Source organism: Diorhabda carinulata, chromosome 10 (assembly GCF_026250575.1).
Source record: "Diorhabda carinulata isolate Delta chromosome 10, icDioCari1.1, whole genome shotgun sequence".
Taxonomy (NCBI): Eukaryota; Metazoa; Arthropoda; class Insecta; order Coleoptera; family Chrysomelidae; genus Diorhabda; species Diorhabda carinulata.
Genome location: NC_079469.1, coordinates 8,309,028 through 8,327,592, shown reverse-complemented (window position 1 = coordinate 8,327,592; position 18,565 = coordinate 8,309,028). Strand labels below are relative to the sequence as shown.

The following is an 18,565-nucleotide window of genomic DNA, read 5'->3' as shown; positions in this document are numbered from 1 at the left end:
CAGAATCATTTTTGAAGACTGCAAATATTGATGAACTAAATTTACTTCCTCCAGTATAGAAAGCCAGAATTGTATATACTCGTAGGTTAGATATGTAAAATCATAAATAGCCGGCAAGAGCAGGCTTGCTCCTGATCTTGTATCTTGCTTTTGTTGGATCTTGAAAATGTTCCAAACTACTCACAATTGTGGGGCGGTCAGCCCCTTCCGTCCTCCTGTTACTCCGCCACTGCTCACCACATTTATCCAAGTGGATCAAAATGTAGAATAATATTTGACATAGAAGAATATCGTTCATTTTTTAAGAGATATTATTATATTTTGAGAAAACTGTTTGCTTCTAGAAATGTAACAATGTATTTAGTGTCAAAAAATTATTAAGAATTGACTATAGAATTCAGGACTCGTAGAGTATTCCTTTTAGCTCAAAAATAGTGTAATACTGGATGTTCTTATGATCCTTGATAATTAGACATTTAGGTAGCTTGATTGGTTAAAATGTTTCAAAAAATAAGCGGTTTCCAACCTATTTTCGTGAAAATTATCATTTCTTCTAGATTATGGAATTAATTTTTGTCTTCAAAATTCACATCTGATATTCATTTAATGTGTGGCTCTTCGATTCGAAAATGACAGAATAAAACTAGAATCCTATAATGAAGAATTGACCCATCATATCCCCTGAGGGTAGAAAATTATATATTAAGTACTCCAATTCCAATTTGAACATCACACAATTCATCAATTGGATTCATAATTTATACCTTATCATTCTACTTGATAGTTACGCCCATATATTTTACGGGGTATGCAGAGTATCGACGTGTTACTAGAACTTTAGATTAAATAATTTTTAGTCTCTGAATCCTATCGATTAGGAAGGCCGATAAACAACGACATGCTAAAGGCAGAAATGGAAATGTATTAGACATCTCAAAATCCTTAACCAACTTTAGTCGACCATACAAGAATATCTGCAGCAGATATTCTTGGATTGAGATGATTGAGTATCTCATGAACTGTTTGAAGCCAGTGGCTATCTCCATCAAAAAGTACTGCAATACAAGGTTTACATCCCTGAGCTAAACATATTAAGCGATTGTTAATAGAAAAAGGGTTATTCCACACAAAGACAATTCAAGAAAAATTTTATTAATTTGAGTACTGCCTCACACACAATACTCACCAGATATTTGATCTTTATTCCAGTAACTATAAGGACAATCTTAAAGCTTTAGATGACGTTAATCCCTATTCATTAGACGGAAAGAACTTTAGCCAGAATCATGTTTATTTTTCACAAGTGTCCAATGTACTTGCATTTCAGATTTTATTTACCGCTTGCCTATATTAAGACACTGCATAGTGGAAAAAACGACAAAGCCGTGTTTCCAGGAGGAAATTCCCTACTTCTTTTAGTAGCAACTCTTTAAGAAGCAATGAAACTGTAAATAATAAAGTCTAAAATCGATCAAATAAGTTCACAAAATTCACAAAAAACTATGGATAAAAGATTTCTTCACACCACAGCTCGTATTTTTGAATGGGAATTAGCTGATTTTGACAATTTGTTAGATTCTCCAAAGTCCATCGTGAAATTATTATCACACCAACTTAGGTGTTGAATGAGTTTTCTTTGATTTCACTTGGACTTTGTTTTGTAGCAGGAAAGGTGACAGGTGGTTTTAACTTTTGAAAATGTAAATACCTATTATTATGTGATAAAATTAAACCATTATTCCTTTTCTACTGACGTTAAGAGTAGGAAGAGCCCCAAAATCTCTGGTAAACCACCCCCATTTCAAAACTGTTTTTATGTAGGTGGTTTTTTTTTCGTAAATTGAAAGTTAGATTCTAACAATTGAGGACAGACAATTTTGGTATGGTGTAACAGAATGTCTTTAGATATTCATGAGGCAACTAATCTATTAATTCGATATCAGATTTGTCAATGTCATATATAAATTTTCTTATTGATACATTAAACTCGTTTTGCGTTGTTGTCTAAAAACAGGTGTAACTTTAGAAAAAAAACAAATATACATTACTGAATTCGACACAATGTCATTTATTGCAAAATTTTCAAATTCTTGTTATTGATTTCAACAGTCTGTTGACATACATTGCATCAAGTCACGTTTTGATGGAAGTTTGCGTTTGAAAACGAAATAGCAAAAATGTTAACATAAGTTATATACAATAATGTAACTGAAGTACTTTTGACCTTTTCTTTGTTAGAGAAAGTCTTGCGTGTTAGTTTAAAAACAAATAGTTATGTTCATTTTATCTATAAATGTATTGATTACGAATACCACACCTCTTTGAGAGACAGGTAGTTACTATTTTATAGGAGGGGAATTTTGATGAATTTGGCAAGGTCAATTTATGTCAATAAAAAAGCATGTGTGCAAATTAACATAATGATAAATATTAAAATTTATTAATACAAAAATTGACATTATTACTGAGATTGTGAGGAAGTTATCATTATCATATTTTAAGAATCAAATTAGCATCAAACAATATTTATTCTTTTGAAAAATTCAGAATTATAATTATATTTATAAAAACACAAATTATTGCTTACAAAATGTTGATATATTTATAGTGTTTTCCATATTCAAACAACGAGTGAGATATAAAAGTTTCACATACAAGTTGTAGAATAGGACAAGTATTTAAATTCGTAGGTGGACACTTAGATGAAGCTACTATTATTAAATCAAAATGATTATCAGTTATTTCAAACCTTCAAAACACACATGTATCAATTTGACAACTGTCGTACTAGTAGTTTGTGAGTTAAGCTGTTTGAGCGAAGCAACTTTGGTTAGTTTAAAAGAATGGATTGTAAAGAATTTGGTGTGTTGATAAAACATTGCTTCCCTAAAGGAACGTGTTTGACATATGGTGAATGAATATTGGGGTATGTGAAACCTCTGAACAATGTGGGTACCGCAACGTAGTCCAATCGACAGTCAAACGAGTAAACTACAAGTGATGAACCGGCTCCAAAGCGTGGAAAGACGCACAAGGCGGCTCGCAAGGTTGTAGCATTAGTCTTTTGAGACGCGCGTGGTATAATATTTATCATCTAACTTAAAAATAGAAAAATCGTAAACAGCAACTATTGCATACCGTTATTAGAGTGTTTAAAAAACGAAATCGCGGGAAAACTGCTCCATTTGAAATAGAAAAAAGTGCTATTCTATCACGACAATACACTGTTATCACAAATTGAAAAAACTATAACCAAATTGCACGAATTGCTCCTGCATCCACATAATCTTCGAGATCTGGCACCCAGCGATTTGTTCCTATTCTCAGACCTCAAGAGGATTTCCACAATTTGCGAATTTATATTAATCAATAAATCACCTACATCATGAATATCAAAATATAAATTTGTTTTAACATGAAAGATTAATTATAATGATTAATTCATTCCTTAGCTTTTACGTTTCTAAAATATGTAGCAGCCATCAATTAAATTATTTGTAGTTTTATTAGAATTTACAAAATAGAGCTATAAATTTTACTTAAATTATTTAGGTCTTCTCTATATTTAATAGTTTTTTCTAATGAATGTGAACCATTTCTAAAAATTCTCTTTTCCATGTATTAGATTCCTTTCCAAAAATTTTTGAATCTTTGAATTTATGTTTTTTTGATATTTCGTGGTTTGTTAATGCAGTTTTATTTTTTTGATCTTATTGATGACCTTTTAGACTATTTTCTAAATACTAAGATGTCTGTCCTATGTCGACAGCGTCATAATTAGTACGAGGTACTTGATATATAATATTACTCCTGTTGTTTTCAAATTTTAGACGCCATAATTCTCAATTTCATTTTGTCAAGTATTTTTTTCTTAATTTGTTATTTTCGAATAAAATTTTGTTTGTATCTCTATTAGTAACAGAATTAACTATATTAAATTATCATTAAACATTTATTTTAAACATAAATTCAACCTATTAATATAAATATGAAAATAGAAAATTATTCCTACCTACAAAAATGGACGTAAATCAAAATATTTTCGTTTCAAAAATATCCTTTTAATCACTCAAAAACACGGATTTCTATCGAACTTTCCGTTAAAACTCACCCGTAACACTAACCGTCAAATATCACCGTTTCGAGTACTACTTCTTCGTCAGCTGGTGAACGTCTGAGTTTGCGATATCTGCAGAAGAATTTCTTGTACTCACGACACCGTTTCCCTAATACAGATTTCAGTTTTACTAGATTGACGTTTCAGATCACTGGGTCGGTATTGGTTTTATTGTTAACTTTATTCATAAGCCGCAAAAATTATAAAAATTATATGGTAGCCCTCACGTACAATGATAATTTGATTATCTCACTAATCTAGAAATGTTTGATATAATATTTGTGGTAATATAATTCTTCTTATTCTTGTATGATATCAGGTGTCGAATTATTACACGTTTTTACCATACTTTTCTCTCTCTGACAAAATATAATTCAAATTTAAGACATTGAAGTTGTTCTGTTAGCAAAACAACACTAAATTCATCTTAGAAAATATGTTTGAAAAAGATTTCAATTAAACTTTGAGTTCTGATGTTGTCTTGTTAGAAGTTAGTTTGTGAAATTTTTGAATAATATTTAAACTCCAGCAATGGCAAGTTTTACAGATTTAAAAAAGAGGAGCAGCGAGATATCAATTGTTGACGAAGAATTCTTAATCCCACACACAAGTCCTGCATAGTGTTTCTAACCTATGTAAAGTTGAAAGAAGTCGATTGTTAATACAGCTGAGAACTACGGAGACAGATGCAGTGACGGAGAAGTCGTTTGGTACCCAACCGAAGAAGGAGAAAAGATAGCTCACATTTACTGCTCTAAAAATAGACACTGTACTTGTTCTGTTCTGTATGACCTTACTCAATCTAAACTCCATATAAATTTTATCTTACCACACTTTGTACTATACAAAATTAGTTCGTCTTTAAAATAATAGATAAACTATCTTTAACAAGTGACTTGCTTGTCGAATCATCTCATTTAAGTTAAGAACCTTATGATGTAGTATAACATCATTGTAAACTAATGTCTAATACACAAGATTTAAAAAAAATGTTAGTATTATTCATTATTTTTATCACACAAATCATTTCGACATAATTCATTGATACTGTAACGTTTTTCGTATTTTTTACACTCTTTCTCTTCGTGGGGTAAATTAATAAGCACTGTCTCTTACTCTCTCAATTTATTTACACACTATACAATACACTTAACTTATAATAATTTACTTATAAATATCACTTGAATAATTTATGCGATTTCTTTTACTAACTCTGCTAAATTATGTACTTATATACCTATTCCAAGAGAATCTTCTTCGATTTAGAACAAAAAGAAACATAACAAATAAATATTTAGACCTTCCTGGAAAGAAACAATGTAAATAAACCGCTTGCTATAAAACAGTTGTTTATACTCGAACATCAAACGAATGCCGCTATATGCGCCTCCACCAAATTTTAAAATTCCATATTAGCTGGACAGGGCCGGCCTACGGACCCATTTGGTGTGCACTTCATTTTGGACTTAGTTATAATTGTTGGTAGTTGTACAGCATGTGATTTGTAGTGTTGTGGTACCCAAAAAATACTGTGAATTTTTTATTTCAATAAATAATTAAATCAACAAAAGTCGAAAATCATAATATATATTTGTATAAACACTAACTAAATTTTCTTCTTTATAAGTGCTAAGATAGTGTAAAGACCTAGACCAAGCACCTAATTTCCCACACAGTATAGGGCCCATTTACAAGTTTTAGATAAAGGCCCCAAATGATTCCACTCCGAGCCTAATAATGCGTTGCATTCGTTTTTGATTGTAATTAATTGAAATTTTAAAAATTGTATAAAGAATTTTGGAAAATGTTGAATGCTTCTACTAAATTCAGTATTTATCATCTATCTGGAACTAGTGCAGATACCAAAGACCAGCGTTGTTTAAATAAAAAGGAAAACAGAGGAACAAATGAAAAACTAGAAAATGCAACGATACTTTTATTCAACAAAATATTATTTTTTCAATTTATTATATAATGATTATTTATATTAAACACTCAGGCCGCCACTCGATGATAATCCCAGCAACCATTTTCTTCATTTTTCTTGAATACCATTCTATCTGCAATTTGATCACCTGCAGAATCATAAAAATCAAACGAGAAAGGAGAAATTTCATAACCAGTTCTGAAAATAGAAATGATCAACAACAATTAATATTTGATTTTGAATATATCCTACTGATATACTGGCATCGTCAACGTAACGCCCTCTTCAACCCTTCGGACTAATTCATCATATTTTTGTTTTTGTTCATTCCAGTCGACTATTTCACCTTGCCTATAAATATGAGACCTAATTTGACAATATAAAGGATCCTTTTTGTAATAATCTGATGCCTCTTCGTAGGACATTTTTGTGATAGTACCTTGGCACCTTAACTACAGAAATGAAACAATTAAATGGTAGAACTACACTTGAATGATATATCAGATACCTGCCGTGTGATATGATTTCCATCTTTTGAGTATTTTAAGAGAAAACATGCTGCTACCATTGGATTTTCTTTCTAAAAATAGCAATTTCATCTAATTCAATTATATATATATATATATATAATCATTACATTATTTGTCTTACCATGTCTTGACCTTTTAGAGAATTTTCGTTAGATATAAATCTGAATTTATCATTGACAAAATCTTGCAGTACCAAAAATCTATTAGACACCTCTCCAGATCTAGAATATATCAAATAATTTTTATAGAACAAATTTCCTATTCTGGCAATTGTTTATTGAGATTTAAAGTTTAATGCAAGTTATGAAAAGTGGAGTTAAACTTTATGCCCTATCCTATTTTAGGTCCTTAAACAGATGTATGTGAGTATAAATAACTTACTTTGTGCTTGTTGCCAAATTGAATACAAGTTTGTAGTTTCCATATTTTTTTGCTTCATCAAACCATTCAGCTGTCAGTGCAAAGGGGCTCGTATTTTCTTTAATATCTATATATGCTATTCCAGACCAATCAGTCATTTTAATTTTATTTGTTTTTGATGGACCTGAAAATAAACAAAAATGAATATAGAAAGATGTTCAATGTTTGCTCATTCGGAATCAATCAATCACAAGAAAATATCATATTATAAATTATAGAACCTCTGTTTTATCTTTGACAAACTATTATGCCATTAGTAAAAAAATAGCCCATTACATGTTTTCTTACATCAAATTCTTTTTGATCTTTAGAAGAAAATATTTTCCTCTTGTGGAACCAAATAGAGCAATTGTTTTGAAATCTAGCACATGCTTTCTAATTTATCTTTTTCGAGATTAATATTCTCGAGTTTCTGATTCCTTATAAAAACATCTTTCCGTCATCTATAATCAATTTGATTCACGAGCTTACCTTATAGACAATTATAAATGAATATTTACCTTTCACTAACAGAAGTTTTTTAATAAAAGAGTAGTTGGGCAATAATTTGGAAGAATATAAATTGTTGAACATATGTGTGTAATATATTTTTCATTAAATCAATCTTAATATATTATTTGTAAAAGAACTTTAATTAGTGACACTAAAAATATAACGCCAATAAAACATCATTAATAATAAGTTAATCCTAAAATGTTAATAATTTCAGTTAAATAAATCATATAAGTACTACTATAAAAATTAGATTGTTTTCACATTTTGACGTATAGTGCAAAACACTGTTATGTTAGTTGCATACGTGTAGCACATTCAACAAACCAAACATAAAAATATTCTATTGTTAAGAAATAATGAAATATTTACAAATGAGAAATTGATGTTTAATTTCAAATAATCTCAAAAAATCTAATGAATTTCGAACATAATATAATATATATGCAATCGTGCTATAACTGCATACTGGTTCAAGAAATTTCAAAGTAAAGCCCGTTTCACATTATTCCAGTCCGGCGCTGGAATGGTATTAGAATAATGTGACCTGCACTGTAATATACGATTCCAGTAATCAATCCAGTCCAGTTGAATAGAATAACAGTTTATTTATTCTAAAGGTACTCCTAACGATGAAATTTACTGAAAACCAAACTCATCAGTTTGTTTTTTCTTGTACAAAGAACACTTGTTTTTGTACTTACCCTGCCAAAAATCTGCTATAGAAAGGTTTTACAGTGGAGGATGTAAAAAATAAAAAGTAAGCGATCTACTGGAATAATGTGGCTGAATAAGTTCGCTGGATTACTATACTGAAATAATGTGAACCGGGCTTTAGGTTGAAATTTGTTTATTGTTTGTATAATTTAAAAATAATGTAGAATTTGATATATCTAGGGATAAATATTATTAAATATAAATGCTATAAAATATCCAATATAATTCAAAAAATCAAAATTTTCTAAACGCATTCTGCTGCCTATATAACAAAATAATTAAATGAAAATCAACTAATTTATTCTCATAGAAGAAATTCTCGTGTTCACTAGTATAGAAACAAGAAGTTTAATTTTTGAACTTTATCACTTGGTCATTTGTAATATTATATTCTTATATACTCCATCTAAAGAGTAAATCCATTACTTGAATAATTAAAAATTATATATCTGTTAGAAATTTTACATATTTGCATTAAATACCTATGCATATTATTAGTAAAAGAATTTCTAATAGAATTTTGATAGAGTTATTACTTTTCATTTTCATTAAAGTGATAACAAAATGATTAAATAAAAAGTAACTTTTTGTTATCCACCTACACTCTATTCAGGTAGAGACACATTTACCGTTTCCGAAACCATTGTCCTTCAAGAGTTTTGTAGACGGACCCTTGGAAGTGATTTCGTTCAAACAATTTAAATTATCTTTATATATAGGTTGTCCTTCAAATGTACATTTAGATAAATCTTATAATAGGTCTTAATTAATATAAAGATACTAATTGGAAAGTGAGTTTAACAATTTTGCTTTTCCAAGTCTTCACATAGACTAGATATATTATACAAGAAAATATTCAAATATTATTGTCAGCAATGATAATTGGAAAATTTTAATTGCCTATTTTTTTGATAAAGTTTATCTGAATCCTATAATTTATTACTTTTGTCCACCCACTGAATAAAAGTTTATAGAATAAATTTAACAAAAATAATCCAAGACTTTGCTACAAAGTTAAAATTATTTACAATATATATCATTTTAAATGAATGTGTACATACGTATATAATTGTGATAACAATTAGAAAAAAAAGTTTGTAATTCCAAAACCCGTTCCACAACTTCCATTTCGGGACATGCTGTATACATAAACTTTATTGTAGATAAATAATTCCCAAACACAGCCAGTCAACAATTGACTGCATGTGTTCGTCGTTTCAGTACCGGCTTGCGGGATTTGTTTTATAAAAATTATCCAATTTCCAAGTTTTTCGAGAAAATGGCTGATCGTGAAAACTCTGTTCCGTGTTTTTTAGTGTTGGAAGACGGTACAATTCTACCAGGAGAATCATTTGGCGCTCAGACACCCGTAGAAGGGGAAGTAGGTACGAGAAACACGTGTTATATTATCTTTTGAGGTTATGAATGATCAAATAAAGTTGATAAACACTGTTTTGTGTAGGTTCAAAATTCTTTGTTATTATGTATTTTCTTCACACTTATTTAACATTCTTAGATATATTTATAAATAATAAATAAATATTATTGTATATAATCAGTATATTATAATACCAATTAAAGTAGTACACAGAAATAAAACACAAAATATACGGGAAGTGTGAAAAATGATGCTTCCATAAAAAATTATTATTTAGATTTCCAATAGATTGGGAAATTCTTCAAATAAAACGAAGTGCTCTATTGATTAGCAAAATATAAATTTTTTAACGGTAGATGTTAGCTGCAAACATGGTTTTTCCTTTTTCCACAGTTCAATAATTTCTATTTGAAAATAAAGTTTACTGTTAGGTATTCAGCATAAGGGAACTAAAATGAATTTCAAACAATATAATATAAATCAAACATTACACACTAAATAATAATTCCAGTTTTGGAATAAAAAAACCATTTGACAGAATTTTTATTTTTGTACGTTTTAATTTTTAATTTGTAATCAAATGTTAGAACGCAACACTTAATTATAAAATTCACCTACACACTCCCTCCCCTCAAATCGTTTCAGACTTATACTTTTTGAAAAATATTTACGTATGTAATCATTCAAGAAATGAAATAAAATCGAAATCAATTGCGTTTGTCAACAAAATATCTCAAGGCTTGTTTGTGTTTATATATTTATATAACTAAGGCAGACGCTTGCGACGCACTATTCCTTGTCAATAGTAGAGTATTATCTTTATTATTATTTAATTAAAACAATTTTTATTCGTCACATATCGAAAATACCAGTTGTTTTTAGTTATTTTCTAAGCAACAAAAAATGTGTAAATCGAGTGATTAGACTTAGGTAAATTCAAATGTTACCTACTGGTATTTTTAGTAAAAGTTAATTATGAGCGATAGCGATAGTGATAAATTTCTATAAATATTTAATAATCAGAGTTGAGAAAATATATTCTGACTATATTTATTTAGTGAAATTTTACTTTAGAATTAAAACTGTCTACTACCTAACCTAACCTTGTTTTTTTTGGTCTATGATGGGGTGGATTCGTTTTATAAAACCGTTTATTTCAATAATACCTTATTGATTCAAATCTCGAGATCATCACTTTATATTTTTTAACCTTTTGAATATAGCTATTTAATATAAGTTGGTTATTTTATACATACGAATTTGAAGTTAAAAATTCTTGTACAGGTAAAAGATTTTTCTTGGAGTCTACCAAAATTATTACACACAGAAACTTATTGAAATTTAAACTTACACTGAAACTAATTTACTGCTTCTATAAAAGTAAATAAATAGAGCTGGTATATTCAAACCAAATAAATGTGCGCGCAGTTGTATCTGGAGAGAAAAACCACAAAAACGAGTAAGAAAAAACTACATTGTAGTTGAATTAAAAAAGAATTAAGGATAAAAAAAATATTAAAGAATATATTTATACCTACTGATGAGTTAGGCTTGATGGTTCTGCACTAGTGTTAACAGGTCTATAAACAAGCTTTTCCAGACAGTTGTTTTTGTATGTGTATTAAATATATTTATGTTTTGACCTTGTTATTGATAATACCTCTAATAGACAAAATAAAAGATAAACATATCAATAAAGAGTTTAATATACAAGATGTATCAAAACGATTCTATCTCTGTGTACGTTAATAACTACTGTTGTGGTTCAATAGTTTATTTGGTCATTCTAAAAAAAACCAAAATCTAGTGTAGCTATTGGAAATCGTCAAATTAATATTACGTACAGTTAGAGGTTGAATGCGAATTATTAGTGGTAAAATAATTTAATTAAACTGAGCAATTCTTGGAGGTTATCGTCACAGCAAGTCTTTTAAAGTGTTATGTGAGGTCTTGACGATAGTTTCTAAATATTTTGTGATTCTTAAAGAGGTGATCAAACACGTCTCTAATTGTTGAACGCTTCCTACTGAATTTTCTACCTAAATGTCAAACAGAATATATATTATTATCATCCTCCTTGTCTTCGTTTCAGTTATCGATTGGTAACAACAATTCTGTTATGATGATAATAATAAAGATGATTCTATATTACCCATAAATCAAAGTAAAGATGTATCTAGATTAATTATTAGTTACACTTAATATGTTAAAGTGATTAAAACTATGGAATAAAATATAAAAATCGCAATTTTTGTATACTAAACAAGTGCTATGTTCTTACAGTTTTCCAAACTGGTATGGTAGGATATCCGGAATCACTGACAGATCCCAGTTACCATTCACAGATTTTGATTCTTACTTATCCTTTCATTGGAAATTACGGAGTTCCCGAAGAGAAGAAAGATGAAAATGGTTTACCATAGTAAGTAACGCTGTGGTATATTTCAAAGTTCATCAAGACGTCCTTGTCAAATTTTAATTTATAAAATGTTTCTGGATTATGTGCATAGTGAAACTATAGAGTTTAGGGCGATTTTTAAATGATTAAATCGAGCATAAAAGTCTCATACACATTCGTTGTTGTCAGTGATTTTATCTTGTGTTGTGGACACCATGTTGTCATCTTTTAGTCATTCTAGCTAATTCTCTCCCTAAATAATATTCTTAACAATTTAGCACACGGCAACACAACCTACTTGTTGCCAAACATAAATTGCCTATAGTTTATTGTTCAATTTAGTGTTGTTCTCTAGTTCAGCTAAAGCTTAGTTTACACGGCTCGAGTAGACGAGCTACTCGGACCAGTTGTTGTTTTGTTTGAGCTCGCCGCAGTACTCGACCAGATGAAGAGAACACTGCGAGCGGTGAAGTCATTCCTGGATGCTGGAGGATAGATATAAGCCACTTACGGAATATCGAGAAATTCAGGGACAGACAATTAACAAATTAAGTAAAGAAAAGGAGAAATAAGCTCCAGGCCTTTTCAACACCGAAGGAGATACACCATGGCAATATAAGTTTGTTTAACAATTTAGTCTCTAACGTAAGATGCCTTATAAAGGTATTCTTTCTGCTATGTATAGACCTACTACAAATATATGTTTGTCTTTAATTTAGTATAAAGTTGATAAAAAAAGTAATCTTTCTGATAAAACCATTGAGCAATTGTATCGAATTATGTGGAAATTTGGATATTTATTATTATTATTATTATTATAGTAGCCCAATAAAAGTAATATTTGTTGATTTGCATCCATCAAATTCTATTTATACTAAATTGGAGGCTATTTTGTAATATAATAGTGATAAAACAATCAACAGAAACTTAAATTTTCAAAATGAGTGCTATAACTTTTGTTCATCGGTGGTACTGATAAGTTATAAATATATAATGTGAACCAAAAAGCAGGTATCTTTATTAGTGTATCGTTTTCATAGCACCCTCCCCCCAAATTGATTGCAAATTCTTTTCACATCACTAAGTAGAATTTAAAACATTCACTTACTATATTTGAAACAGTATCGCCTTTCCCTTTACAAAAATTTTAATGGTATCAAAAGCTTTTTCTTAGTTTGAGGGTTCATGAAAACAAAAAAAAAGAAAGAAAAGAAAAAGTAAAACAGTGATCAGAACATTCTATAGGCGACTGCTTAGTTGTCTTCCTTTAATTTCGGTACTTCACTCAATGTGTACCGAATCTTTGACGGTTCCCTAAAATTTTTTCTAAAAATAAGACAGTTTGGGGAGGTCATGATCCCCGTTACCCCCCTTGAAACCGCGCCTGTCAAAACCTCGAAACTAAACAGAGAACAGACGTTTCGCTAGTTGTGGTGAATGGGGTAGCTATTGGGCCGAGTACTGACTCGCCCTGCAACTTAGCGGTTTTGCCACAAAACATACCCAATAAGAAAGTCAACATGCATGTAAATTTCGGTATCACAAATTTAGTTCTGCCACTTACCAATCGTGGCTTTGGTGTAATAAAAATGTGTCATTACTGTCAATGTCAATTGTCAAGATAAATAAACATTTTTTTCAATTTCCCAAACGCTTTCCTGATGTGTGTCCTAAATCAGAAATATTTTGTAAAATTCAATGTTCAACAGCAAATTATCGCTTGTGTGAAAATCATTTTCTGTAAAGTTATTTTACAAATTTCTATAGAAAAAATTTGAAGTATTAAGCTATTTAATTTATTCCTACCTCTGATCTGCCTTCATTGTCTACTTCCATTTATGAAGATCACAGTTATGCCAAAGTTTATGACTGGATAGTAAACCAAGAACATTCATTTGCTGTAAATACACTGGCATCGAAAATCTCCCATGTTGTTTCTACTGAATAACAACATTTCTTCTTAGGGTGTGATCTGTGGGTTAGGTTAGGTCTGTGGGTTTTGCTGATTCGCCCGCCAACTCGCATACTTTGCTCTATACGTGTAAAAAAATGTTTTTTTATTTTTGAACGTTTGTTAGTACTTTTTTCCATTCAGTTTGGTGTACTATTACAAGTTGAATGTTCACTTAGCAAAATAACTATATACCGGGTGTATGTGTTTTACCGAAAAAGCTAAGAAGTTTTGTTTTGTTAGTGTGTTTAGGGTTCACGTAACCAATATACGAGGGCCTTTTTTTTCAACCTCCGATAGGCTATACATAAAAGACAAATTCATATAAAACAAAAATTTTATTACCAAAAGATTCGTAAACTTCTGGAAATTCCGTAGACAAAGCAATAATGGTGAATCTGCGGTTTTCTATAAACATTCTGTCAAATCGTTCAACCACGTTATCTGAAACGACAGATTTGCGTCCTTGACCCCCTTCACATTATCACTTTCGATACCAATCACTCATGAAGTTTTTCCCATACACACGACTCATTCTCCGATGGATTTCTGCAGCGCTATGGCCTTCAACCTGTAGAAAACGAATCACGCTTCGCAACTCACCTGGCGGGAGCATCAATAATAGCATGCAGCGCATGCCCGCGTAGCGTCTGCACGGAACGATCGGAGGTTTAAATAAAAACGGCCCTCGTACATCGATATCGTCTTTCTTAGAATAAAGACAGTTGAAAATTTGATGGAAAATTATAATTTGTTGGGGCATTTGCCTAAAACTGTTGTTTTTAGTTTTTTCGAATCACATCGTATATGGGTATCAGCATTGGTTGTTGGAGAACATTGTGACTCTCCGAGTCATTGGCGTAGCAAAAAAACATTATCAGAATGGATGAAAGAACAAAATGTACCTGGAATTCAAGGTGTGGATACAAGACAGCTTACTAAAAAAATTCGTGAAAAAGGTACAATACTAGGAAAAATTGTATTCACTTTATCAATACCAGATGACCCTTGCAAAATTAAAGATCCTAATACGAGAAATTTGGTTGCAGAAGTTTCTGTTAAGGTGAGATATAATATAATTTATTAAGTTCTCCACGATCTTTTCCACACAATGTTGATGTTATAATAGTATAGAAATTTTATAAAACAATCATGAAAACCAAATAGCTCATAGGAAATTGTGAAATAATAAGCAATTGAACTATAAACCAAAAGTGCAACTTATACCATAATGGTATAAGTACATAGTACGGTCCATGAGTTCTTGACCTCATATAGTAGAGTGCGTTCGCTAAAATCTTTGTGCACGCGCCAATGACAATTCTGAACAAGGTTTACACAAAGTTTCAACTTGTTGCTTCGATCCGTTTTATTATAGTAGTGCTAGAATGGCCACTCGGTCAAGTTGTTCTGAAAAATGTCTCGGATTGAGAATTAACATCAACACAAGTCAAAAACATAATGAAGGCTGATTACAGTGACTTGTGCTCATCATTTTCAAGAATTAGAAATTGGTCAAGTTGTTCTGTATAGGACAAGAATCATTAGAAGATGATCCACGTGCGGGAGGTCCTGTAATGGTTGCTACTACAGAATTAGTGGAAGAAATTGTTCCAGTGACCGGCGCCTAAAACCAAAACAAATTGCAGCACAGACCGGCATCTCCAGAATAAGTGTTCCAAGGATCTTACATCAGTATTTAAATATGACAAAAATTATAGCGATTTTTAGAGCTTTGCCGCGTAGAATAAGAAAGTGTAATCCGATCAATTGCAACAGGTGATAAAATTATGCTGTTTACTATTATTCGACAGGCAAAAGAGATTCCGAGAAGTGGTATCGTAGAGGAGAACCCGTACCAAAAAAGTGATGGCTACAAAATTTGGGGATTGCGAGGGTATCTTCTCGACTGACTTTAAGGAATCAAATACAACCGTGCACGCGACATATTACTCTGACTTACTAATGCAGTTGCGTCAAAAAATTATCAAAAAAGCCGCTTCTCAAGACTACTGTACACGAATATGGCTTCACAGAGATTACAAACCTACCATACAGCCCTGATTTGGCCCTGTCCGACTATTTTTTGCTGAAAGCCAATTGAGGGGAAAACTTTTAACAGCGACGATGAACTTAAACAGGCGGGGTACGAACATTTTGACTCTGATGATGCATCTTATTTTTATAGTAACATAATAACTTTAGATAGACGTTCTTTTAAGTATGTGAAAATAAAGGGAGAATATATTGAAAAATAATCAGTTTTTTTATTTTTGACATACATTATCCACATACATCATTTGTTTTGAATTTTTGAATATAAACGAGCTTTTGATAACAATATAGTTTTTTTTTCTCACAGAAACCGATAACTTACAACATTAAAGGTTCTCCAAGAATATGTGTAGTAGATTGTGGATTAAAATATAATCAAATTAGATGTTTTCTCAATAGAGGCGCTAGAGTTGATGTTGTGCCTTGGAATCACAAATTTAATATTGATGAATACGACGGACTTTTTCTGAGTAACGGACCAGGAAATCCACAAATGTGTCTGGAAACAATAGAAAATATAAAAAATGTCTTAAGACGAACTGATAAGATCAAACCAATCTTTGGTATATGTTTGGGGCACCAGCTTCTCTCAATAGCTATTGGATGTACTAGCTACAAAATGAAGTGAGTACAATAATAAATAAATTTTAAATAACAACCGACATTTCTAGAAGTTTTTTTTTGTAATACAATAAACTCCTGTCGATTCAGCATCTTCGGTGATTGAAGTATGCCGGATTATTGAAAATCCCGGATTACCAAGCGTCATATGGGTATTCCGGCAAACTCATACTGAATACACTATTTACATCACCCCTACACCAACACTCATGATTACACAGTCTGACGTGCGTTTCGATAACCAAGTTTATTGTCTTCACTGACTAAAACTGTTTTAGTTTACCTTAAGTCTCTGAAGACGATAACTTGGTTATCGAAACGTGCGTTAGACTCTTTAATTGTGAGTGTTGTTTTAGTGGTGGTATATAAATATCACTAACAGTTCCAGAAATTCCAACTTAATCCGGCAAACCCAGTTTGTAGCAGCGGAAAAACATAGTCTAATACCTGATTTATAAGCTTCGGCGCGAATTTTTTATAATCACCTTTTCGATCGCTCTTCCAGACTGCATTAATACAATTCACATACTGCGTTCGGCTATGTACATCTAATGACTCTGATTATTCGGTATCGTTCGGCAATCGACTTTATTTCGATCTCACTGGTCTGTTCGCGTTCGATTGTATAAATTTTTGATCAGATTCTTTACTCTGAATCTTGAAAGTCAGTGCTCAGATTTGTTTTGACTTTTGACGTTTCAATGATTATCTATTCACAATTTTATGCGACAGTTGTTTGTACCAATGTGTCGTGTGCTGTTTTTGTATATATAAAATGAATAAATTTATTCGTAATGCATAAAAACTGACTGAGTATATAGTTTTACCACCTCCAGAGGTCACGAATTGTTAGTCACTGTAATAAAATTTAGATTTTTGCCGACTGTCCATGTCTTAGGCTATGGCAAACTTGGAATGAATCCGAATTTTAAATTGCTGTTGATTTAAATATGTCAGATAGAAAACATTACAAAGTAAGAGAACAATACTTATTCCCAGGGTTCTTATTGTTCTTAATGATCATCTGAATTGTTGTTTGGGAGTTTATTAACAGTCAAAGACTAAATATATAAAAGTGGGAAGAGTTGCAGAGCCCAATCATTCAATGCTGGATGTTATAGGTTAGAACTTTAAAATTACTGAAGAATCTCTAGGATTTACTATGAACAGCAACAATAAAATAGAAGACGAAATACAGATGACGTTAACTGCAGCAAGTAGATGTTTTTGGAGCCTATCGAAATTCCTTAAAAGTAAACAGCTGTCAAAAAATACGAAAATAAGAATATACACAGTCATAATACAGTCAGTTTTATTGTATGGAGCTGAGGTGTGGAACTGTGGACACTAACAAAACACACCCAGAAGAAGTTAATAACATTTGAAAATAACATATTGGGGAGGATATATGAGCCAGTTTTCGAAGGAGTATGGAGAATACTGAAAAACAGAGAACTTAGAGACCGGTACAGACGACCAGATATTGTGGCTGTGATAAGAAGTAGAATAACCTCAAATTTATCATCATATGAATGAAAATAAGATAAATGCGGCATTTTTCAATTAATTTTTGATAGTATGTAAGCGTTGCAAGTCCTGAAATAAGCTGACTACTTAAAATACATTTGTTCCTCAAAAATCATAAATTTCCATTCCAAATCAACTTATAATTTTGAGCTGACAACTGAAAAAAAATCTACAACATGGCAACGATGTAAAACAACATGGAGGATAGAGAAAAGAAGAATAATTTATGTATATGAGAAAAATGCGTTAATGATGGTATTAGCATTAGCATTTGGGTAAATATTATTTACGCCATGTACGACTTTTCACACTATTGTACAACACAAGTTGTTGGAAACGTCAATAATAAACTGTTTGAGTCTAAAATGTCATTAAATTCTCTATTCATCTACATTGGCTTCATTCATAACATACCTTTGTCCATACCAGCGC

At 31.0% G+C, this 18,565-nt stretch overlaps 3 protein-coding genes across 8 annotated transcripts in view; 1 reads left to right on the top strand and 2 right to left on the bottom strand.

The window, feature by feature from the left end:
- LOC130898420 (atrial natriuretic peptide-converting enzyme) overlaps positions 1-4,381 on the bottom strand; it is a 48,868-nt gene extending 44,487 nt beyond the window's left edge. The window contains exon 1 of one of the 2 annotated variants that reach the window (XM_057807710.1): positions 4,013-4,381. The gene's annotated coding sequence lies outside the window, so the exon portion shown is untranslated. The remainder of the gene's footprint in view (positions 1-4,012) is intronic. The other variant, XM_057807709.1, reaches the window with a different exon arrangement.
- A 1,657-nt stretch (positions 4,382-6,038) lies between these two features.
- LOC130898723 (pyridoxine/pyridoxamine 5'-phosphate oxidase-like) lies at positions 6,039-11,192 on the bottom strand. 3 transcript variants are annotated; one of them, XM_057808201.1, is made up of 6 exons: positions 11,120-11,192; positions 6,956-7,118; positions 6,696-6,795; positions 6,553-6,624; positions 6,297-6,496; positions 6,039-6,242 (listed from the first exon to the last, which is right to left on the bottom strand). In XM_057808201.1, the coding sequence occupies exons 2-6, from the start codon at positions 7,090-7,092 to the stop codon at positions 6,113-6,115; spliced, it is 639 nt and encodes a 212-aa protein (XP_057664184.1). In that variant the 5' UTR covers positions 7,093-7,118; positions 11,120-11,192; the 3' UTR covers positions 6,039-6,112. The 3 variants fall into 3 exon arrangements, with proteins under 3 accessions (XP_057664184.1, XP_057664183.1, XP_057664185.1); XM_057808200.1 differs by lacking the exon at positions 11,120-11,192 and adding an exon at positions 7,495-7,775; XM_057808202.1 differs by lacking the exon at positions 11,120-11,192 and adding an exon at positions 7,466-7,484.
- LOC130898721 (CAD protein) overlaps positions 9,317-18,565 on the top strand; it is a 48,465-nt gene continuing 39,216 nt past the window's right edge. The window contains exons 1-4 of one of the 3 annotated variants that reach the window (XM_057808195.1): positions 9,317-9,588; positions 11,865-12,003; positions 14,717-14,993; positions 16,293-16,609. In XM_057808195.1, the coding sequence (XP_057664178.1) occupies positions 9,483-9,588; positions 11,865-12,003; positions 14,717-14,993; positions 16,293-16,609 (839 nt within the window). In that variant the 5' untranslated portion in view covers positions 9,317-9,482. Of the gene's footprint in view, positions 9,589-11,314; positions 11,455-11,864; positions 12,004-14,716; positions 14,994-16,292; positions 16,610-18,565 lie in introns of those variants that run through there. The other 2 variants (XM_057808197.1, XM_057808196.1) reach the window with 2 other exon arrangements.

Coding starts and splice junctions, on each gene's coding strand:
- LOC130898723 (XM_057808200.1), bottom strand. CDS start 7,567: ATGTTCAACAATTTATATTCTTCCAAATTATTGCCCAACTACTCTTTT. Junction 7,119..7,494: donor AAAACTTCTGTTAGTGAAAG/GTAAATATTCAT, acceptor GTTTATTTTCAG/GTCCATCAAAAACAAATAAA. Junction 6,796..6,955: donor AATTTGGCAACAAGCACAAA/GTAAGTTATTTA, acceptor GATATATTCTAG/ATCTGGAGAGGTGTCTAATA.